Source organism: Neodiprion lecontei, chromosome 7 (genome assembly GCF_021901455.1).
Source record: "Neodiprion lecontei isolate iyNeoLeco1 chromosome 7, iyNeoLeco1.1, whole genome shotgun sequence".
In the NCBI taxonomy this organism is placed as follows: domain Eukaryota; kingdom Metazoa; phylum Arthropoda; class Insecta; order Hymenoptera; family Diprionidae; genus Neodiprion; species Neodiprion lecontei.
The window spans coordinates 5,506,844-5,532,274 of NC_060266.1; the positions used below are offsets into that span (position 1 = coordinate 5,506,844).

At 38.3% G+C, this 25,431-nt stretch overlaps 1 protein-coding gene across 1 annotated transcript; it reads left to right on the forward strand.

The window, feature by feature from the left end:
* Positions 1-92: 92 nt before the first annotated feature.
* Positions 93-25,354, forward strand: LOC107220363. The gene is made up of 13 exons (XM_046745325.1): positions 93-1,457; positions 4,667-6,082; positions 6,781-7,292; positions 7,983-8,134; positions 20,820-21,377; positions 21,459-21,556; positions 21,655-21,757; positions 21,847-22,198; positions 22,282-22,395; positions 22,485-22,646; positions 22,778-22,972; positions 23,526-23,842; positions 24,658-25,354. Exons 1-13 carry the CDS (start codon positions 1,194-1,196, stop codon positions 24,867-24,869), a joined length of 4,455 nt encoding a protein of 1,484 aa, XP_046601281.1. The 5' UTR covers positions 93-1,193; the 3' UTR covers positions 24,870-25,354.
* The last annotated feature ends 77 nt before the right edge of the window (positions 25,355-25,431 follow it).

Below are 25,431 nucleotides of genomic sequence, written 5' to 3' on the forward strand. Positions count from 1 at the left end.
TCGATTTTTTTTTTGTTTTTTTTTTGTTTTTGGTTCTCTCGATACTTTTTTGAATTCAGTTTTGTGCATTCTTTTTCACTATTTTTCTTTCACATATGTACTTATATATGTATATGTATATGTATATATATATATACATGGATATAGGTATATATAAATACAGCTAACTGTACTTGTGGGATTCTTGCACAGTGTACGCAACGTTTTACGAGGCACGGTTATTACATTCATATATATTATAACGTGAAGCGATCGTACAGTGACAAGGTTTATAATATGATTTCGACATTGGCGAATGGTCGGTAAATAATAATAATTTTCTTGATTATCGTTCGAAGTAATCGTTACCGCGTATTCTAAGAATATACGCATTACCCCGTAACGAATTCACAGCACCGGATATTATAAAGGAAAATTTGCGGGAAATTCACCTTACAAACATAATACTTGTGGATTTTCAAAGTTTCATGTTTACTTTGTGGTTGTGCGCGTGTGTGTGTATAATAATAATAATAATCGGCATTGTAACACGCGTGACGTGTGATCGTTATGATCAAAGTGATACTGTGTACGTATAATTTATCGTGGGTGCGAATCGCGTATTGATTTTGATTATCAAATTGAGCTCGACGCTGAAAATATTTTCCAAATTTTCTTTAAAAGTGTGCCAAAGAGTGCGGTAAAATTTTTTTTTGTAAAATCGAACTGATCCATCACCTTCGAAGAATTATAGATCGAATGAAATTCCACCCTTCGCTGCGGGCGTTTTTTGAAAGGCGTGATAACGCCCGTTTGGCTTGAGGATAATTCTTATCTGAATTTAATATATACCTAAGCGTGACAGTATATATATATATATATACACATAATATATACAGTCAACAAGTGACACACCTTCCATAGTTTGTTCGAGCTGAGGAATTGAAAATTGAGGAAAATTCAAAAGTACCTGTCAGGTACGTGAAATGGTGATCGCAGTGTCACGTGTTTTTCTCAAGATCATCGAATACACATGATTCGAGAAGATAAACGTTGAATTTTCAAGCCGCTAGATTATAGCTGGCTCGATATCATCGCTATATATATACTTATGAGTGTAAATAACAATAGTGAAGAAAAAGGGAGAAGGAATAATAAACGGTATATTTTACCTAATATATGACAGTGGAATGTGCGCCTAGAGTGACTGAGAAATGAGTTATAGATCGCCGACTGCAAATCGGAGCTTTCTTCACAGGAAGCTGCAGAGTTCCTCGACAAAATCTGATGCACCAGCGGATAAAATCGTTTATGCTACGCTAGACTGTTTGGCCTTGAAGAGAGCCAGGCTGCCTTTGCAATTGGTGCCTCTTGACAGCAATGATAGCAATGCCTCGGCTAAGACAGCTGATAAAACCGACGCCGGTAGAAAGGTGGCTAATTCTGGGAAGACGTCGTCTCGACGTCCAAGTTTTAAAGTGAGTCCCATATCGTTTCGAGCTGAGGAAAGTTACATTTTTTTTTTCTTTTTTTTTTTTTTATAAGGTGATGGGAAGAGTTTTTTTTGATGAAACGGGTACAGATCCTTACAATTGCGGTTCAGAAATTTATTTATTTATTTATTTTATCAGATTGATTTAGTTTTCAAATACAAATACAAGGATAAAAATGCAAACCCATATAAAGGTAAATTTAGTTACCTGTTCGTAGGTCTGATACATGACTCTTAAAAAGTAGTAGAATAAAAGTTGTAAAAGAAAATATTTCGAAACATAATAATCGTAATCATACAGAAAACATATTTCTAGTTTTTTAATCGGTATTTATTTATTCGTTTTTAAGCCAGATAATACAATGTTGAATATGAGAAATATCCGATCACTGTATCCTATAGAAGTGATAAAAAATATTATATTATTTTCATATACCAATAAGCTAATTTCATAGTTTCTTTTTTATGGTAGTTTTATGGTAGTTCAATGATTTAAGGTCATTATCAAGTTTACCGAAGTATAGATCATCGCTGTTGTAAAACTACTTAGGTGATAAATTTCTTTTCTATATTAAGAACGATTCGGCTTTCATTTCTTGTGCTGCTGCTTGAGCTATAACTGTATAATATTAAAAAAAAAATAAAAATTTACCTAGTAATACACTTTATAAATACAATGACAAAGGAATGGAGATTATTATAAATATTGTTCGAAGTGTAAGAAGATTTGATACAAGCAAGCTGCACACTTAGTGGGATAATTATTACAGTTGTCGGTTGTACCATATTTTCTGGTTATGTGTTGAATCTGGTTATTTAGTTTACTACATTCATTCCAGGGCAATAACCCCCCTAACATCAATTTATTGTAACACTAACAACAAGTTGTCGCAATAGTTGTAGAAGAAAATATACACGATCAAAGAAATTAGTAACATGTATCGGATTTTTTAATTACGGCTAGAAAAGTAATTATCTTTTAGTGCCCATAACTGCAGATTTTTCGATAATGGTAAAAAATAAAAAAATAGTCAAGGACTGTACAGTAACCACGATTAGAAATTTTTCTTACTATATACTCAATCATATATATGTATACACTGACAATGAGAGAAATTTTTAGTTCCGGTTACGGCTCAGTCTTTAACTATTTTCATTTTTTACCAGAATCGAAAAATATAGTTCTAGGTATAAAATGAAAATTAGTTTTCTAGCTGTTACCGGAAAGTCTAGTATCCGTTACTATTCTTTCTTATTACGATCACTCTTGCCATATTTTCTTGCAACTGTTGCGAATATTTAATGCTCGTGCAAGAATAAATTGACGTTAAAGCCTTGTTTAACTAAAAAAGTAGAGTAAACCTCACAAACTGATTTTGCGTTGCAATAACCAAAAAAGGACCGATATTAGCGCAAAATGTTTACGCGTACCTCGTTTTTCGTAATTCCAACAATATTCAAACAGTTTTTTTAACGATACCTGTTTTATTGAATTTTTCTAGTTACTGTGAAAAATGAAATTTTCCTGAATGTACTCGTATCTACATGTGGTATATTCTGACTGTGAAAAAAAATCTTTCTTATCCTCTAAACATAATTGAAATTTAGCGTGGAATGATAATTGGAATGAAAAGTTGACGAGAATATCAAGTTTTTATGTCATATACATGGATATAACACAGGCGGAATACCTTATACATATACAGTACCTGTAGAAGAGTTGTTTTCAATTTCGAAGCACGAGTGCGGATCGTGTGTGAATATACAGTATAAGCAATATTGTGTATAAGTATTCATACCCATATGTGTAATGAAAATTATCATCATCCTTCACGCTTAGATCGGAAGTTATACTGCAGGTACTCGTGTAAAACATCGAAAGCGATTTTCTCGCGCACGTGGATCGTGATACATCGTGTACTGTATAAGTCGAGCGGACACTTATCTATATCTATATATAATTGTACGTACAGGTGTATTTCCGTAGATGACATTATACAGCTCTACACCGAAGTTGGAAAGCTCGTCGTTTCTTCACCCACACAAGTCTTTGTGGTTTCTTGAAAAAGAAAAAAAACAAAAAAATTAATTAATACACCTGAGTCGAGGAGACGCGTATTTTTAATTTCAACGTATTTACGCACGTCTACTTCGTCGCACAATAATTATACTTGTACGTAACGAGCGGGTCTGAATTCGGTTGACCTCTGGAGTTAAAGGAGAAAAGGTAAACGACCAAAAAATCACACCGCGAAAAATTTAGCTATCCCACACTTCGACATCTCATGTATTATTATAATCACGTCTGAAAAGTTATTTGAATATCTTTTCAGGTGTTCGAATTTTCGGACGACACTCTTTGCATGAATTTATAATTATACCGGTTTTATATTGCCAAAAATATAAATAAGAATAGCGAAATTCTTAATGGTAGATAAAATAGCCTTTGTCAGGTCAAGAAGCTTAGCGTACTTGCAATATTTTATTTGTGAATATTTGATGCTCTGTAATATAGTTTGACCCTAAAACAATACAAAATAAATTAATATCGTGCCATTTAACGGAGAAATTCTTCGCGATCAGTTACAGTGAATACAAATAATTATAAATAGATCAGGGAAAGATGAAAGTTCTGGAAATGTTACTGAAATTGAAAGAAATGCGATCATAAAATTTATTCACTAGTCGGAAAGAAATTGTTTATTCAGTACAGACAATCACAAAATAATATTCGTCCAGCAGGACTGCTTCGCAAACATTACATAACATTATATATACTTTAAATGGGGAGAAAATGTTAGTCACAGAGAAAACTGTGACTTCCGAATGTTATTTTATTTTCGATTCGGTTAGGGAAAAAGTGACGTTCGAACCGGAAAATTCGCATTAAAGGCGAAGAGCTTGTTTTGTGGATACATGAATCATCCGGTGGCTACTGTAGTTAAAACTCGTATATCAGCGATACTTTATATATGTCACTTCATTTCTCATGCATTTCAAATCGCATGTCGATCTACGTGGTGGAGGGAAATGAAAGTCATTTTTGGATTCAGTACACTTGGAAACATTATAATTAAATTTAAACATAAAAACATTCCATGCAGCTGAAAAAAAATTTTTTTTTATGCAGACCCGCGATATTAATATGCGTGGTATTGAGACAAGTTTTAAAATTGAGATTTCACATTTGCGCAGGTTCGATCCGGGTCAAGTTTACACTGGAAGCAGCGACATAAGGTAAACGTAGTGACCGGTAAATTTGAAAACACTCCGAAGGAAAGCGGCGGTAACAGGCAAAGCTTGCTGTCAAAAAACGGGAATACCTCTAAAGTGCCATATCATAAAAATGTGTCGAAAACAGTTCCGGAACTGCTGAACGAGCTTCTGGAGCCTGAGGTGATCACGTCACCGAGCCCGGAACTCAGCAGCAATTCAAACAAGTCGGAGAAACTTAATAGCCATATTCGTAAAAGAAGTAAGACTGAATCGCGGAAACAAACGAACAGGGAATCCGGATTCGCGAATCACGAATCCGAGTCGCAATCTTTGGGAAAGTTACGAAACGACGATGAAAAACGTTCGAACTTCCTGTTGCCTGCAGGATTAATTAATAACAGTTCCCATTTATTTACTTTCTCAAACGAGGCTAACGAGCTGATGGAAACTGGTTATTCTACAATCAAATTGCCCGAAAGTAACCCACTTAATGTGTCCGAAAGAGCTGAAAGGAAAGAAAATTCTTTGGAAAAGGTGCCGAAGAAAACAGGTTCAACCGTTTCAGAAGTAGCTGGAAAATTACCGAATAATAGAACAGGCTTGAAATCTTCGAAGCTGAAAAGCCTGTCTCGGGAAGAATTGAGGAATGTTAAAATATCCGAACCAAAGGATTTCGTCCATATCGCCTCGGTGACGAATCCGAAATTGATAGTGGAGAAGAACAGATCGAATGGTGGGTCGGTGGTGAATCAGAATCGAATTTCCTTGACTTTACCGGCCTGTTTGAACGCTGATGAGCAGAACAGAATCCAGTCGATGACGAAAAACTGGTGCAGTAGAAACCTGACGAACGGGGGAGAGCTGAAGAATGAAATTAAGGCGAGTAGCCATAAATACGTGCCGATGAGCCCCGCCGATCTGAGCAGAAAAAACGTTAAATCTAAGACCGCTTTCTTTGATCAAATGAAAAGCGATGCGGCGGCGACGGGAAAAACGGAACCCCTTAGAAGGTTGCAATGCACGTATGGCAAGGTGGCCGAACGCCAAGAATCCGAAAGGGAGAAAGTACCCGAGCAGCTGGGCAATGTAACTGCAACTGTGGTGAAAACGGGCGGAAACGAGGCCGAGGAGAAAATTTATGAACTCATGGCTGACGTCCCGTCAAGACCAACGCCGAATTCAAGTTTTCTGTGGAGCAGTCAGCAGATGAAAATTTCAAAATCCCTCGCCAATCCAGTTAACGGAACAACTGGCCAGCGAATATCTTACGAGTCGAACAAATTATCATTCGAGGAAAGACAAACCTCGGTTGATTCCAATCCAGACGATGAGTACGAGGAATACGAAGAATACGACGAATATGACCACGTGGGACCGTCCAGAGAATCCGCCGAAGTAAGTCACATTTTATAATCTAATTTCAAGAGGTTTCGATTTCATACTATCGACATTTTTACCCGAAATAATACTCCTCGGTTATTGATAGCGGTTGCTTATGATGTCTATGCATTTGCAAACGGTTTTTATACAACGCTAGCATATTTTACGCGTTTTCTTATGCGTAAAGTAACCGTTTCTATGACGATAGAGTGGAGTGCAGAAAAGACTACTTTTAATTTCTGCGCATGCGCTGTCGCGAATAAATCTGACGTCACGTGACTAACCTCAATTTCGTATTTCGTGAAAATACGCGTAATACACTGTTGTTGTGTAAAGAATCTTGTGCAACAATATTATTCTTTTACTTGAAAATTAGAACGATAACCTGCTTAACCAGAAAAAATGTTCCACGTAGTTTATTGTAATACTTTGAGGAAGGTTTTGATTTTCAGAGATGGTGGAATCTCTTGGTGTTATTCGAAAATAAGAATGGGACAATTTTTTATCCAGAAAAAGCTTGCGATAGATATTTTAGATTATTTATTTGGAGTAGGTTTTGGTGGTTAGGACGTGGTTGAATTTCTTGACATTACTCGTTCCAGGTAATTAGAACACCCTCTCTTGTCAAATTGACAATCTATATGAAAAATTTATCCGACTGGGCATTTGAGTCTGACAATGAGTAACGATCATTTTATTTCCATCTTCCATAGAAGTACGATTACGACGACGTGGGACCAACGCTTGTGGAAAAAGTGATCGTATTAGAAGGAAACGAGGAAGACGTTTACGACGATGTGATGCCACCAAGTTATGCATCGATAGGAGAAAACATGTCGCCGGGTGGCGCAAGAGCTGTTCATAGTGATTGTCTTACGGTTCCACATCCTGACGCTGATCGTTTCTCACCGAAAATTGGGGACTCGATGATGGTTTCTACGAAGGGACAACTCACCAGAGAAGCATTGTTGCAGCAAAACGATAAAGCTAATAGTGAAAACCCTTACTTGTCCATTAACAACGAATACTCAAGTCTCGAAGACCTCTCCTGTGATCGTGACGTCTACGATGATGTTGATCTTCCTCATCAGGAACGCGTCAACAGTTTATACGCTGGTTCTCTATCGGGCTTGAATTCTACCAGAGATGAATCCGAGTGGGAAGATTTGGATGAAACATTGCCGCCGCCACTTCCTCTTCCGTTGCCTCAACGAAATGGAACGAGGTAAATTTAGGCCTGTGTTGATGGTATAAAAAACTTCAACAACCATTAGTGGCACTTCTTTCACCCGAATCGGTGGAAATTACGGTCTCTAAAAACTCGATTAGCAGTATGCCTCCATTTGTATTTTGAGATATCTGTGATTTTAGGGTGAAGTGAAACAAAAATTGTCCTTCAATTTCGAATTTTAACACGACATTACGATAGTTGATAGAAATAAAAATAATGTTTATTACATAAATATCTATAGTGTGATAGAAGTAAGGATTAACTTGCTACTATCTTTTGTAATATCGGTGTCCAATTCTCAAAAGGTCAATAACGTGTAAAATCAATTCAAAACATTGTGATTCACTTCAAAATCTATATCCATAAACTGCAACTTCTTCGAACTCGTCAAGTATTTTATCACGCGATCACTTCTTCGAATTGAAAGTTTCGGGTATAAAAATAATTTCTGTATCAACTATTTGGATATAATAACATTCTGAATACAGTTTCACCGCAATATCGTTTCAAGTATTTTCGAATGTGGGAAAGTTTAAAGAGAAGTTAAAGAAAAAGTTGAAAGGTTCACAGATCCTCATACTTCTCAGGATAATAAATCTAAATTCGAATGGTTTAGTATTAATTCTCTTGTTTAAATCGCTGCATCTGTTATAGGAATAATTGTTTTTTGATTTCATATTTAAGCACGAAGGGAGGAGAAGACATCCAGTTGACACCTTGTAAGAAAAAGTTGGGACTGACTTGGTCCCACAAAGTAAGAAGACAGCGGTCCAAAGCGTCGCGAAGAAATTCAGCACGATCTTCGGCCCAGAATACCTGCGACCACACCTCGGTCGGTAAGTAGATACAGTTCGTTCCCTCACCAATCGTCTTCTAATTCACGCATTAGTTATTCACATCACGGCGATATATTCCTGCTACGCAATTATCTCCGTTGTTATTATACCTTCTCGACTTTCGTACGCAACAACAACACCGAGAATATGTATAATATGTATACCTATACTTATCCATTTATTAACTTTCGGGTATTCTCGCGAACGGGGTATACTAGTTTACAATCGCATTTTGTTTAAAAATATGTTGTTCATTCGTTATAAAGGAATAATAACACTTGTGAATGTGCTTCAGGGAACTGTATGTCGATAACACATAATTAGTCAAAATTTAACACCGCATACCGGTTAAATTTTAATGAAAAATCCTTGTTTCTGCGTTAATTTTAACTTATATATATATATATATAAAAAAAAAAAAAAATTCATTTCTATTTTATGGAACTTCAGAGGTGAATTTCCACTAAAATTATTTTGAGTGTAATTAGAGTAATACAGTTTTGTAATTAATGTAATAAATTATTCTCATGGTTGGCTCCTTAACACCATACTTGAATTTTTATCATTAATTTTACATATTCTAAAGTCCGAAATGAACAAATTTTCTAGATGCATCAATTGAATGCAACAGGTAGATATACATATATATTTACACGTCAGTCAAGGATATAAATCAAACAGATTATGACTTATAAATTATAATTTCCTCTAATCTTCTTCGTTCTATGCTATACACGTCTCTAATCGCTTCTTATCTGTGTTCAGCTATGTGACTTGTTCAATGTTTCATCTCCATATTATCAGATATGCATACATGTAAAATGTGTAATGACGTATATACATAACATAATAAAGCTTAACTCTACTCTTGTACTATTCTCTACTATTATAGACATCTATTCGAATCTTAATCTAATCTATTTTCTGTATACTGCAAACTATTAATGGCGAGGGTGCATGTGCGTAGATGTATCTATCAAGTCTGGATAATTATTCACACAATGTATAACATCTTTTTGTTCCTTCATCCTATCTCCGATGTTTCACTTGATTTCCCTGGTTATGTTATCATACTTTATCACACTTCTGTTACATCTGCTATCCATATATTTTTAAACAAAATTATCACTACAGAGTTACTGTATATGCAGACTTGCTAATGGCATACTTTCGGAGAATTTGGATACCGTAAATGAATTTTTAATTGGTTGGACAAAATTAACCAAACTGTTCTAAAACAACAACATAACAAATAAAGCGAAATGATTTGTATGCTTGAAACCAAAGGTACCGATACTTTTTTTTCCATTTCGATATATTTATAACTATATGTCTGAATGATATTACATGCAATTGACGTACCTGCTTGCGTCTGATACATCGATCTATTCTGATGCGTTGCATCATACAATGTCTGTGGAAATTAATTGAAAACAATTTCAGAGTAACTTTATAAGCATAGTTATTCTGACAACAAGCCGCGCCGCCAATTAATTCTAACCATTGGCCGTAGATTGTACAGTAATTATTGGCACGTGACTCATCGATTGGTACGTGCGTACGTATTATTGTATCACGCCTGGAAATGCGCTATGTCTTTCTATCGCGCATTAAACAGTGTAAGTCTTTTGAACTGAAAAGTTGAACGATGGTGAATTTCGATTCAAAGTAGCTCGGATATTAAGACTCTTTGGAATTTTTGTGAAAATGTGACGTTATTGAAAAATGCTGGAATCAATATGTTGATCCACGGTATCGACGTAATTTTGCGAGGGAAATTGATTGGGCGCAATTCGAATACGCTGCGAGTAACGAATTAAAAAAAAACGGCCGAAAGTTATGAAATTTGCACCAGCTTGTTGAAAAGATGGGAAAGGAATACAACGACTTCATAGCTACGAAGTTTCGTTCGGTTGATTTTTAGTATATTTATTGCGTCTTGATGCTAGTACAAGTGTTCGGGTGTCAGTGTGTAGTACGTGAACAAGTTACCAAAAAATATTTAAGTGAATTGGAAAAATGATGAAAAAATGATTGATCATTGCATAAGAAAGCTGACTATTATATCTGGGTGAAGAAGTGCTGTAGATATTACCTGCAGCATCTGAGAAGTGATGTATGAGATAGTATTTGATGTAGTTTGTAAGTATATATTAAGTTACGTACTAAGCACAGGTGCCACGCACCTGCGTAGGTTGCAATATGTACAACATTGTATTGTTTTATGTAACCTGGATTGTAATAAATAATTATACAAATTTCTGTGTGTTTTCTTCGTATTTCCTCCGCAGTTGGTCCTACACTCATTTTCATGTCTTGTCTGCATCGCTCAGGGTCAAATTCGTTGAGACAGAGTCACATGAATCGATTCTGAAACGGAAACTTGTTTGTTCCGGAGATCAGGATATGAGCAAGGCTAACCCCGTTGAATTTTTAGTCTATATTATGTCGATTTTAAATGATACTACTGGTGTCAGGCTACTTCCAGTTGGGAATGAGCGAATCACAGATATTTCAGCGTGAAACTGCTCCTAGTATCAAGAGAACAACTGAGCCGAGGAAGTCGACTAAATGATGTCGACGCTGTGTGACTGAAGGCATGCCTGCTTGATTAGGAGGGCATGTGTTCGCTAATTTTCGCGCCACTCTATCTTAGAACTAAGCAAATCGGAGAAATTTCAGCAAAAATGTCTCCTGGTATTAGGAGCACAGGAGAACCGAGGAGCTCTTCTGAAAACAGGGACACATGGATTGACTGCATGTGATGTCGACGCTGTGTGATTGAGGGCATGCCTGCTTGCTTGAGAGGGCACGAGATCTCAAATTTTCGCGCCACTCTCTCTTAGAACTAAGCAAATCGGAGAAATTTCAGCGAAAATGACTCCTGGTATCAGGAGCACAGGAGAACCAAGGAGCTCTTCTAAAAACAGGGACACATTGATTGATTGATTGACTGCATGTGATGTCGACGCTGTATGACTGAAGGCATGCATGCTTGCTTGAGAGAGCATGAGATCTCAAAATTTTCCCGCCATTTTCTCTTAGAACTAAGCGAATCGAAGGAATTTCAGCGAAAATGACTCCTGGTATCAGGAGCACAGGAGAACCGAGGAGCTCTTCTAAAAACAGGGACACATTGATTGATTGATTGACTGCATGTGATGTCGACTCTGTATGACTGAAGGCATGCATGCTCCGAGTATCAGGAGCGCAGAAAAACCGAGGAGCTCTTCTAAAAACAGGGACACATTGATTGACTGCATGTGATGTCCACGCTGTGTGACTGAAGGCATGCCTGCTTGCTTGAGAGGGCACGAGATTTCAAATTTTCGCGCCACTCTCTATTAGAACTAAGCAAATCGGAGAAATTTCAGCGAAAATGACTCCTGGTATCAGGAGCACAGGAGAACCGAGGAGCTCTTCTAAAAACAGGGACACATTGATTGATTGATTGACTGCATGTGATGTCGACGCTGTATGACTGAAGGCATGCATGCTTGCTTGAGAGGGCACGAGATTTCGAATTTTCGCGCCACTCTCTATTAGAACTAAGCAAATCGGAAAAATTTCAGCGAAAATGACTCCTGGTATCAGGAGCACAGGAGAACCGAGGAGCTCTTCTAAAAACAGGGACACATTGATTGATTGATTGACTGCATGTGATGTCGACGCTGTATGACTGAAGGCATGCATGCTCCGAGTATCAGGAGCGCAGAAAAACCGAGGAGCTCTTCTAAAAACAGGGACACATTGATTGACTGCATGTGATGTCCACGCTGTGTGACTGAAGGCATGCCTGCTTGCTTGAGAGGGCACGAGATTTCAAATTTTCGCGCCACTCTCTATTAGAACTAAGCAAATCGGAGAAATTTCAGCGAAAATGACTCCTGGTATCAGGAGCACAGGAGAACCGAGGAGCTCTTCTAAAAACAGGGACACATTGATTGATTGATTGACTGCATGTGATGTCGACGCTGTATGACTGAAGGCATGCATGCTTGCTTGAGAGGGCATGAGATCTCAAAATTTTCCCGCCATTTTCTCTTAGAACTAAGCGAATCGAAGGAATTTCAGCGAAAATGACTCCTGGTATCAGGAGCACAGGAGAACCGAGGAGCTCTTCTAAAAACAGGGACACATTGATTGATTGATTGACTGCATGTGATGTCCACGCTGTGTGACTGAAGGCATGCCTGCTTACTTGAGAGGGTACGAGATTTCAAATTTTCGCGCCACTCTCTATTAGAACTAAGCAAATCGGAGAAATTTCAGCGAAAATGACTCCTGGTATCAGGAGCACAGGAGAACCGAGGAGCTCTTCTAAAAACAGGGACACATTGATTGATTGATTGACTGCATGTGATGTTGACTCTGTATGACTGAAGGCATGCATGCTCCGAGTATCAGGAGCGCAGAAAAAGCGAGGAGCTCTTCTAAAAAGAGGGCCACATTGATTGACTGCATATGATGTCCACGCTGTGTGACTGAAGGCATGCCTGCTTACTTGAGAGGGCATGAGATCTCAAAATTTTCCCGCCATTTTCTCTTAGAACTAAGCGAATCGAAGGAATTTCAGCGAAAATGACTCCTGGTATCAGGAGCACAGGAGAACCGAGGAGCTCTTCTAAAAACAGGGACACATTGATTGATTGATTGACTGCATGTGATGTTGACTCTGTATGACTGAAGGCATGCATGCTCCGAGTATCAGGAGCGCAGAAAAACCGAGGAGCTCTTCGAAAAACAGGGATACATTGATTGACTGCATGTGATGTCCACGCTGTGTGACTGAAGGCATGCCTGCTTGCTTGAGAGGGCACGAGATTTCAAATTTTCGCGCCACTCTCTATTAGAACTAAGCAAATCGGAGAAATTTCAGCGAAAATGACTCCTGGTATCAGGAGCACAGGAGAACCGAGGAGCTCTTCTAAAAACAGGGACACATTGATTGATTGATTGACTGCATGTGATGTCGACGCTGTATGACTGAAGGCATGCATGCTTGCTTGAGAGGGCATGAGATCTCAAAATTTTCCCGCCATTTTCTGTTAGACCTAAGAGAATCGGAGAAATTTCAGCGAAAATGACTCCTGGTATCAGGAGCACAGGAGAACCGAGGAGCTCTTCTAAAAACAGGGACACATTGATTGACTGCATGTGATGTCAACGCTGTATGACTGAAGGCATGCATGCTCCGAGTATCAGGAGCGCAGAAAAACCGAGGAGCTCTTCTAAAAAGAGGGACACATTGATTGACTGCATATGATGTCCACGCTGTGTGACTGAAGGCATGCCTGCTTACTTGAGAGGGCATGAGATCTCAAAATTTTCCCGCCATTTTCTCTTAGAACTAAGCGAATCGAAGGAATTTCAGCGAAAATGACTCCTGGTATCAGGAGCACAGGAGAACCGAGGAGCTCTTCTAAAAACAGGGACACATTGATTGATTGATTGACTGCATGTGATGTCGACGCTGTATGACTGAAGGCATGCCTGCTTGATTGAGAGTGCATGTGATCGCTAATTTTGCCGCCATTTTCTGTTAGACCTAAGAGAATCGGAGAAATTTTAGCGAAAATGACTCCTGGTATCAGGAGCACAGGAGAATCGAGGAGCTCTTCTAAAAACAGGGACACATTGATTGATTGATTGACTGCATGTGATGTCGACTCTGTATGACTGAAGGCATGCATGCTCCGAGTATCAGGAGCGCAGAAAAACCGAGGAGCTCTTCTAAAAACAGGGACACATTGATTGACTGCATGTGATGTCCACGCTGTGTGACTGAAGGCATGCCTGCTTACTTGAGAGGGCACGAGATTTCAAATTTTCGCGCCACTCTCTATTAGAACTAAGCAAATCGGAGAAATTTCAGCGAAAATGACTCCTGGTATCAGGAGCACAGGAGAACCGAGGAGCTCTTCTAAAAACAGGGACACATTGATTGATTGATTGACTGCATGTGATGTCGACGCTGTATGACTGAAGGCATGCATGCTCCGAGTATCAGGAGCGCAGAAAAACCGAGGAGCTCTTCTAAAAACAGGGACGCATTGATTGACTGCATGTGATGTCCACGCTGTGTGACTGAAAGCATGCCTGCTTGCTTGAGAGGGCACGAGATTTCAAATTTTCGCGCCACTCTCTATTAGAACTAAGCAAATCGGAGAAATTTCAGCGAAAATGACTCCTGGTATCAGGAGCACATGAGAACCGAGGAGCTCTTCTAAAAACAGGGACCCATTGATTGATTGATCGACTGCATGTGATGTCGACGCTGTATGACTGAAGGCATGCCTGCTTGATTGAGAGTGCATGTGATCGCTAATTTTGCCGCCATTTTCTGTTAGACCTAAGAGAATCGGAGAAATTTCAGCGAAAATGACTCCTGGTATCAGGAGCACAGGAGAACCGAGGAGCTCTTCTAAAAACAGGGACACATTGATTGATTGATTGACTGCATGTGATGTCGACTCTGTATGACTGAAGGCATGCATGCTCCGAGTATCAGGAGCGCAGAAAAACCGAGGAGCTCTTCCAAAACCAGGGACACATTGATTGACTGCATATGATGTTGACGCTGTGTGACTGAAGGCATGCATGATTGCTTGAGAGGGCATGAGATCTCAAAATTTTTCCGCCATTTTCTCTTAGAACTTAGCAAATCGGAGGAATTTCAGCGAAAATGACTCCTGGTATCAGGAGCACAGGAGAACCGAGGAGCTCTTCTAAAAACAGGGACACATTGATTGACTGCATGTGATGTCGACGCTGTGTGATTGAGGGCATGCCTGCTTGCTTGAGAGGGCTGGTGATCGCTTGCCGAGCGAGCCACGAATCAAAAGTGTCGACCGAAAAGAATAAAATATATACCTTATTTCTAAAGAGGTGATACAGATAAATCAACAACTCACAGGTTTAAAGTTTCAGTTTCAGTTTATTTAATATTCCTTAATCGTAGTACAAGTATTTTGGTTTCAGTGTATAGCATAAATATAGTGTTTCTTTTAATTATCTAATAATTTCTGCGAAAGAACCAGATAAGAATTCGTAGACGTTCTGTCAACTGAGTTCTGCATCTTAAATCAATCGAACTCTGGATCGCTTTATATTAGGATGTGAGAGCTATAACATAAACTTTGTCATTGTTTGTCATTTTTTCATCAACGATACGGATTGTAACATAATGTCCACCGATTTTGTGTTGTTTCTTGAAGTACATTCACATTAATTTCAGACTTTTATTTCTACCTCAAGATCGAGAACTCTACACAAAATTGAATAACGTCGAAACAAATATCAAAATGGAACTGCGTTGACACCTCTGACAAAACTATTAGCCAATTTTTGGATGACGTTGAATGTTCAAGCTCAAACGATTAACTCAATTGTTTCATCACTTATGTTCGATTCCATGCCAATTTCTTAACTCATTCCTCGCGCAAGAAGAAGTACTCATTAGCTTAATACTTTACTGGGTACTCTGATTAGCAGACATGATTATTACCCAGAGGGTGAATTCTTATTTCTATACAATGTATTCAGGCCTAATTCTGATCATATTGTAACAGCGGATGGACGTTCATAAGTGCGAAAGAAAAGGAGTCCGCATGTTACAGTGCAATTGTAAGAACCAAATGCCAGACAGAACCGTTCAATCGTGATGAGCTTAGGACATACTAATGTTACATGAAATGCTATGCTTTTACATAGAGTACAGAAAAATACTTTCGCAGAACATTATTCTATTAGTAACCCAAAATAAATTAGGTTTCAAGGTACTCAAGATGCATGAGCGCTTTATTTAAAATAAATCTGGAATTTGTCACATTTATGGTAGAACGCTGAAATCATGCCTGTTTTACATCTATCGTTCAATCCTAGATATTAATTTGATCATTATACAATTCGTGCTTATATAACTAAACGAATGAATTAAATACTAAGGCATGCCGTTGAACATAGGCTTAAATATTACAGGTTTCAATTACAGACATCAGATAAATCGTCACCTTTTGCACAAAAAAATTAATTATTCATAAGATGTTTGCATCACACAGCATTTCTCCAACACTATGCATCCGCATACATAAATCGTTGACATCAGAAAATCGATTCTTCATTGGTGGTTCGATTGTATAATTCACGAGAGTATTTTTCGTTCGTATGAGAATAGAAACTCTGGTGTGAATCATGTGTTGAAGCAACTGTGAGTCCATACGCCATGTGTAAATACCATACTTTCGGTTCTACATATTTCGCCCAACTGATTAGCGATGATGTTTGCCTCTCGCCGTGACAAACTCACTCTGCTGACGATGGTGGTATGGGTGCACATATCGTAGCCTGAAACACAGCCAAGCATAAAGTAATATTATAGATGTGTTGAATCATCGACGCAAGAGTCACGCGCTACATGTACCAAGTAAAAGTTTGTACGTGTTACGCGTGACCATGACCACCTAACGATCACGATAATCACGATGACCACGATCTTCACAATCAACTTTCCATCAATATCCTGCTCGTACTTATTAATGCACAATGCGGATTGGATTGTTACGCGTACGTTGTTGCAAACGGTATTTTCAAAATGTCGGGAAGGCCGAAGCCGAAAGTATCAAATCGATATGAAAATTTTCTGTGTATCAAATTTACGTGATTCGGCTTGAGTTGATGAATTTTTATAACTTTATTGTGTATACAGCGAGTAAATTATAGCGGCTATAAAATTTGGAGTAAAAAATCGATTACCGATTACACTGGATTAAACAACGAAGCGTTTGAAATTAATTTTTTGAAGTAATAATAACAACAATAACCAGTAATTGTAGTTTGCTGCAATTACCGACTGGATTCAGATCACGATCTATTTGAACGAGTCGGTAAGCGTAGAAAACTGTATCTTCAGGCCCATTTCGGCTCACCGGATATATCGCGCATGCGTATTTAGCCGTTATTAGAAATCCTTACCTTATAGATCAGCAGGAAGCAAAAAGAGTCACGTTCTCCTAAAATTACCTTCAGCTTCAGGCCTGTATCTAGAAATTAATTACACATGTTCATGTATCCGACACAGGTATAATTCATGACTTTGATACTGCATGTGTGCAAGGTAAAAGAGGTGAATTATTTTTCAAATATGTTTTTAATCTTGTACGTTCGTGAATATCACGAAAATTGATGCGAGGAAATTTTTGACAAATATTTAACGCTGTCTCCAACAATGCTGGACAAACTTATTTTTTGTGATGGTCACTTGTTCATCTCGAAAGAGGTTTGATCTGATATTATTAATAGGAGGATTATACATTTCTGAAAATTTATAATGTTTCAAGTAACTAGATGAATTTTTCATGAAAAGAAAAGTCTCTCGTATTAGAAAGATGTGTACAACTTTCAATCGCTCCACACATGTACTTATTGTCGGTGCAACGAACTGATCGTGACAAAAATAAAAGCCAGTTTCACTAAAATTTACATATATACTGTATACCTTTGATATTCTCAAGTTTGCATACTTCTGGAAGCCTCATCTGGTTTTTAATCCGGTTAGCTTCAAGCTGCGTGGGATGGAACGTCTCGCATTCCCATGATGTTATAGTCAGCGAAAGCAATTCAATTTTGCCTGCACAATGGAATTATTATGCTTCAGCGCAACCTTATGCCATACTTTTTTTCTTCATATGTGCAGTATACTACGTGAGCATACTCCAAGTATACATACGTAATAGAAATGAACAACTAACACACACTTGAACACACACACACACACACACACACACACACACACACACACACACACACACACACACACACACACACACACACACACACACACACACACACACACACACACAAACACGTTAGACCAGAACTACAACCATAAAGAGTGAAATTTATTTAGTAGAAATTAAAACTTAAATCGCTTTTTAACACTTTCTTCATTCTGATTATGATCGTTTCTCAAACGGCGGAATCACACTTATGTGCAAATTGTTGCACCTTATTATACCACACAACGTGTTCTAAACAGAGTTTTTACCTCAAAGATCTATAGCGTTAGCAAGGTAACCGATTTACCTGATAATCATTCGAGTGTCAAGTTATGTAAATTGAGTCAGGGGAATTGCACAAAAATTATTAAACTATCATGATGTTATAGTATAACATTCACGTACGTTCGTGTATTGGTGTGTGGTGTACCTTTATGTGGTACCCTTGCACTAGTCTTTTACTAATATTCAGTTGTAGGCATCTATACTTCACATTACAGAATCCACTGGGCAAGTACTGACGCGAAGAAAAATGTTTAAAAAAATTCCGGTGCAAGAAAAAGCAATGTTGCAAAGAAACGCAAGTGCTGTTACGAATACGTATAACACGAATCGCGTTATAGTGTTCGTATATGACTTGAGTAGAGAGACCAAGTGAAAGCGCGCGATATCGCGTTCTCAGTCGATTCTGAGCCTCGAAGCTCTAAACGTGCGCGGTGCCGGTCCTGAGGTTTTAACATTCAACTTATACAGTAAGGTATTCAAGTCGCGTTCTCTGGAGGCTAGCGCGACGCAAGACTGGGACAAGGCTGGCTGTCAAATTCAATGGAAAGAAATTCAAACGTTGTGCGTGATGAGTTGATAATTTCGTAATGAGGGAAAGCTTACGAACATTGTCTCGGAGGCCGAATACTCAGGGTAAGTTCCTCCTTGGAGAAAATCGAACTTCTACTTGCGGATACTACTCTATATATACCGTGTATATGTATGTATATACCTGCATCAACGCGATGTAGTCTGAGGTGTGGTGAGATCATGCCGTGGGTTAACCTTGAGATTCGTTTCAAGTCGCTGTCAGCCTTGGTACCGGATCGGTATTGCTGCTTGGTTCCCAAGAGAGAAAATTCATCCTCGCTAATTCGGATTGCGATGATGGCATTTTGAAGGATCAACAATTCGAGTGTGGCCTAGTTCAGTTGAGACTTTTGGTTCCTGTTAGAGACGAACTAAGAGAGGTGCAAGAGTTGTCCTGTTACGTTAACGAAGGTCCTACACTTCCTGATTTAATTTAATAGATACCACGATCGTTCATTCTCATCGCTTTTCAAACTACGATCTTGCTTTCAATTAAACTGGTATCCGATGATGCACAAGTCACGTGACGATTCGCTTAATTATCATTGGCATCCGTTAATGGACCTTGTTCTGAGGTCTCGCTTTATTCACGCATGGACATTAATGTAATACGGCGTAACATTGTAATTCTTTCCGGATATCTCAGATACCGGGTACAATTTAAATGTGACGTCTTCGACTGGATGTCATTAGTATTTTATTATAGTCAACGCTGTTAAGTGTAACTTAACAATCTGTGAACGTAACTGCCTCTTAATGCATAATATGTAATTTACTTAGTCCACCGATTAGAGGCTTACGATTTGGAATTGAGAAAACAAGCGCAAAGAATTGTAAAGGCTGTTTTAGCCTTGCTTAAAATTGATTTACTTTTTTTACTACTACTACTAAAATTATATAATACTTACTAAAATTAATTTACTAAAAATTTTAAAGATCGAGTATTTATATACCTGTTGAATAGCATCTTTAAAGAATTTTTTGTGGGGGTGATAGCTGTTTTCCACGAAGCACCAAGGCTCAAAAATTGTTCAAAAGACCCGGGACAGTCGATTTAAAAATGTTATTTGGGTCTTTGTGCCTTGTGAATTTCGCCTCTGTTCGCCAGAATTTGCGACTACAAAAATTGCTCTCGAGTTGATTGTTGCCATGGTTTCCAAATCCTCTAAAACGGATATTCAATTCTTTTTTCACTTAAAGAAAATATGCGCACAGAGAAAAACGGTTCTGTCAAGTTTACAATTTGCATATATGTAAAGCTGTCGCCCATCTCTATCGTCTCACAATCTGAATATTATAAGATCCTTTGCTTTTCAGCATATTCATTGCCGCATAATCGTTATAGCTACCTTCAGTAGAATATATCCACCGTTCCGTGACGTAGTTTACAACATGCAAAGAACTAGGATGCGATACCCAAACCTGCATAGGCGTTTGAAAATATCCATGATGTTGCTTCACGATCAGTGGCCTAGGACACTGTATCCATTATGCTTACTTTCCACTTGCAATCCCTGACCACGATACCAAGATGAAAACTTTTGATTCGATCTAACAACAAGTCAATTTTCTATCCATTCGAATATTTCTAAACGTACCTATATCTGAATATATTGTAGGCAACATTTCAGATCGTAAACTATTGAAGACAGAGGATGAATACTAACGTTTTATGAATACTAGACTAAAGAATTGTCGAAGCTGTACGAATTCTTCAATTTTCACTACTGCAATTGAATTTTGGCTGAATGTCGTTGCGATTACATATTCAACGAAATTCGATTCAATTATACGAGAGTGAAGTGTGAATTGTGTAATTAATTTAAGTAACATTTGCTTAGTCCTAATGCTTTTGTCAATATCACCTGATTTTCCTTCCTACTTTTAGACGAGTACTATTTTTCTTTCGTGCTTATTTGATCCGCTTTCTTCGTAGCATCACGATTCAATAACTCTTCATTCATAAATTAACATCCCTTGTTAAGTGATTATCCAGATAAGTTGTTTTTACTTCTCTCAGCGGATAATTCTACGTGTAATTTTTTTCCAATCAGACTCAGGATCCGATAACAGCAACTACGAGTCACTCTATTCGTCGCAACTCGATGACTTTAGTTCGGACTCAGAAACTGAAAAAGAAAATCCAGAAGGGAATGGCTTGTCTCCGGATAAAGATGACGTCTACTTGGAAGCACCTTCTCGGCCAACGCCACCGCCGCCAAGGGAGGCAAGTCTTACACAAACCTTGGGCAGAAGAATGAAGTTGTTGCGCCGTACTTGGAGCCTCACTAAAGGGAGCTTGGGCAGGATACGCAAGAAAAGCGCGGGCGAGCATGAAACCATCTACAGTGAAACCATCCCCAAGGATCCAAGTGCAGGGAACCAAGTCGGTACCAATACTGCCGATCACAAAAAGTACTTCAGCTTCAAGAAACATTTTCGCAAGAGTGTAATGGGACTGTCAACCTTCTACTTGGACAACAATGAGAATAACTTTAGCGTAACTTATGCCAATGATAAGGAGAAAATTTATAGCAATGGAAATTGGTCGAGTGGTGAATCGAAGAGTTGGCAAGACGACGACTCTGTACAGTCCCAGAACAGTAATGCAGGTGTGTAATAATCGACCCGAGCTTTCAAATTTGTAAGTTATTCTTAAACGTTGATGTGTTTTTATTTATCTCAAATTACAGACCGATGTAGTCTTCTCGCCGAAGAACCTCTCTATCAATTTTACGCTGCTGCCGCTGCCAGAGTTGCCTTCGAATCTGACTCCGACGGCTATGAAGAGGTAAATCGTATTTAAATTTCATTTTTGATGAGACATAGTTCCTCTCGAACTTCACTCCGGAAGCGATCGATCAGTTTTCATCTTTGTCTTCTTCGCAGGTCGAAGGTCTGATTCCAACACAAGCTACGACTGACCTCGCAAAGCCCGGTCACAGAACCCTATGGTGTCAAACGCCTCAAGTTGTGAATAACGGTCTTCATCGTGAGTTCCACTACTACAACTAAATAAAGCTAATTATGATATTTCAACACTTAACAGCCCGTGTAATGAATCGCAATGTTTAATCACAGAAAAACTTACTGCCGAAGAGCGGAAACTACAAGAAGCCAAATTTGAGATCCTTACTTCGGAAGCTTCGTATTTGAGTTCACTGCGCGTTCTTGAAGAAGAATTTGTCAAGAACGCAGAATTGAATTCAGGAATCTTGTCCCCGTTGGAAAAAGAGAAACTTTTCGGCGGAGTTCCTGGCATCCGAAAAGCTTCCGAAAGGTTATTGGCTGATTTAGAAAATGTTTGGATGGATGATCCAATGATGTATGGTTTACCAGATGTCTTATTTAAACATGCAAAAAGGTCCTGCAATGTCTATGTGCAATACTGCTCCAACCAAGTCACCATTGATACAACTCTGAAAGAGCTGAGGTAAGTTGATTCCGATTATGAGGCCAAATAAATACCAAGCTCTGATCGATATAGTTATTTGTAATATTACATCTTACTTACAGGGGGAGAAAGGGTTCCAAATTTCTAGAGATTCTATTTCGTATCGAAACACATCCCGCCTGTCAGAGTTTATCGCTACATTCCTTCCTTATGCTGCCCATGCAAAGAGTTACAAGGTATTGATTACAGTAATCGACGTAACCGGTATAAAAGTATTCATGATTGAAAGACAACAATTAACTACCCTCATTTTTCCATATCTTAGACTGCCTTTGTTAGCTGACGCAGTTTTGACTAAACTCGGATCTGACCACCCTGAGCGCACTTTGTGGGAAAATGTTTTAGCCAGCTTGAGCAGGGTGGTAACAGAGTGCAATGAAGGGGCGAGAGCTGCTGGAAGACAAGTTGAAATGGAAGCATTAGCACGGTACGCAAAATCATGTTGAACACGTTTTAATTAAGTGTGCTAAATGATATTTCTAATTTCGGCAATCATGGAAACTCGTCATACAAAGTTGAACTATTAAATATATAACAACGCTGTTATCCTCATTTCAGAAAGTTGGAGTATTCGCCGAAGTTAACACCAATAACATTGAGGGACAGATATTTAATTAGAAGTGGTCCAGTCATTCAACTCTCGCCTAAAACAGACGGTGATTACAAGTTGACTTTCGGAAAAAGGCTCACTAAGACTTCGTTGCACCTTTTCTTGCTGATGGACTACCTTTTGGTCACCAAGCCAAAATTAAGGTGAGTCGATATTATCTCAATAAAAAAGTGTGTCATTAATCTAACGATGTTTTTAATAGTATACTGATTAGACTTAACCCACTTGAAGTTTATCAGAACTGGCAAACATTTCACTTCATTGAATAATCAAACAACTTGATTCCAGTTGATTACATTCAGGTATGCTTAATCCCACTTCCTCAAAACGATTAGTTATAAAATTTACTGCCGTTTCGGGCCTTGATTTGATCTATAGTTTTACACTCTAAAATAATGTGAAATTTTCGGAGGAATTAGTAAATGTACCCTTGTATTATTCTTTGATATAACTGGCTCAGGCGATTGGAATTTGAAAGTAAAATAATGGTATAAATGACGGTGAAAATGATTTTTCAGTTTGACGTGAACATAAATTGACAATCATTGCATTAGAATACAGTCCAACCAAATTTACTATTCAATAATACAAAGTGGATACAGCCAAGAAGATTATAGACCAGTCTTCTTAAGGATACAGTTAATCCTGTGCGCTGTCCGACTGTTTAACTAATGCTTATTTTCTTTGTTGGTTTAGCTCTCACGATGAAACGTATACAGTGATTGACATATGTAAGAGGAGTTTAGTGACGATGGAATCAGTTACGGAAGATTCGCCGTGGGCTGGTCGTCATGCAATGATACTAACGTTGCTTGAAAATCACATGGGACGCGAAGTGGAATTTGTTTTGACGTGCGAGAGTGACACAGAGCTTATGCGGTGGATGGATGTTATCAGTCCACCAAAATCTAGTCTTATTGGTGAAACGCTGTACGAGAGTTGGGACTGTCCTCAAGTAATGGCAGTGTATTCTTATGCACCTGTGCAACCGGACGAGCTTGCTTTACACCCTGGTAAATTGATTGTGTATAAAAAGTGAAAAGAAGATATCATATAGGTCTTGCAAGTAATGTACAGACATTTGTCTCCGAATTAGGGTGGGGGTCAAAACTTGGAAGGATCTATATTTGAAATGGCCAATATATCGAAATTTCAAACATGTGGAAATAAATTAACGAAAGATGAATTGTTCGAAATCTCGATTAGATAGATCGATGGAACGACTACTAATCAGTAACACACACTCATCTTTCGTTATTTTATTTCCGCGTGTTCGAAATTTCGATACATCGGCCATTCCAAATATTGATCCTTCTAAGTTTTGACATCCACCCCTAAATTTTATTCTCAAAGGAATATAAATTTTTTTAGCTCATGTTAGAACTTTTTCAGAGAAATTTGTCTACTTTTGTAAATATTGTTCGCCTAGCAATGGACGCAGTCTTCGGATTCTTAAATTCCGAAGACGCCGTCAAGCATGGCGGTAAACATACGTTGACTAGGTCTTATTTAATAATAAAAACAGATTTTTAGCGCGTATTTTAATCCACATCGACTTAATGTCACAAAATGAAAGTACGATCGCTTGCATAATGGTTTCTGCGTTCTGATATTTATGAAATTTATCTACATCGATCAGCTGATTCACTTCTGACGCCATATCGTCAACGGATATGTCGACAAGGATATGGTTATGAAATATAATTAATTAATTTCTACGCGATATTCCTTCAAGTCAACTTGGTTGCTAACCAACCTTGCAATGTTGGCATATACATGTTTCTACTTCAAAATCTACGAGCGATTACGTTTCATTTTTATTTTTCAGGAGACGTTATAAACGTCCTACGAAAAATGGCGGATGGTTGGAATCACGGGGAAAAACTATTAGATAGCGAGCAGGGTTGGTTCCCCGCAAATTATACAAAAGAAGTAGCCTCTGAACATGTCCGTGCAAGAAATCTTAAGCAAAGACATCGGCTCCTTGCTGTTACAGGGAATTTGCTTCAGAAGAGAGGCAGAAATAGCGTGACGCACTGACGCAGTCCTGAAGAAAAAAATATTCCACGTAAATGATTATACTCAATCAATTTTTATACAAATGTATATGCATGTGTATACGTTATTGTACAGTAAAAACCTGTGATATGTCTGAACAACGGGTGAAAAATTTCATCCAATTTGCAACTTCGTACCGGCTGCAAATCGGGACAGAGTTAACAGAGAATGCAGGAGCATTATCAAATTATTATGTAAATCCGATGGCTGTAGGAATTCGTCAACCTTTTGATCAAAGGTGTTTACCGACTAAATATTATACTCGAACGAAGTTTACGCTGAGCAAACACTGCTTTGTAATACTCGAGCTGCGAGGCTGCCGGCACACATAGGTATAAAAGTACTTGACAATCTGGAAGCTTATACTCTATATATCATAAATGTCGTACTTTAGTGCTCAAATACATAGTTAAATCAAAAAGTTTTACATTGTACATAAAGAAATAAAATAATATTTATTTATCGTAGCTACAATCTTCATCCTACTCATTTTCACCATATGTAGGTACTAATGATTAATCCAACTAGTATCATACGTAAAAAT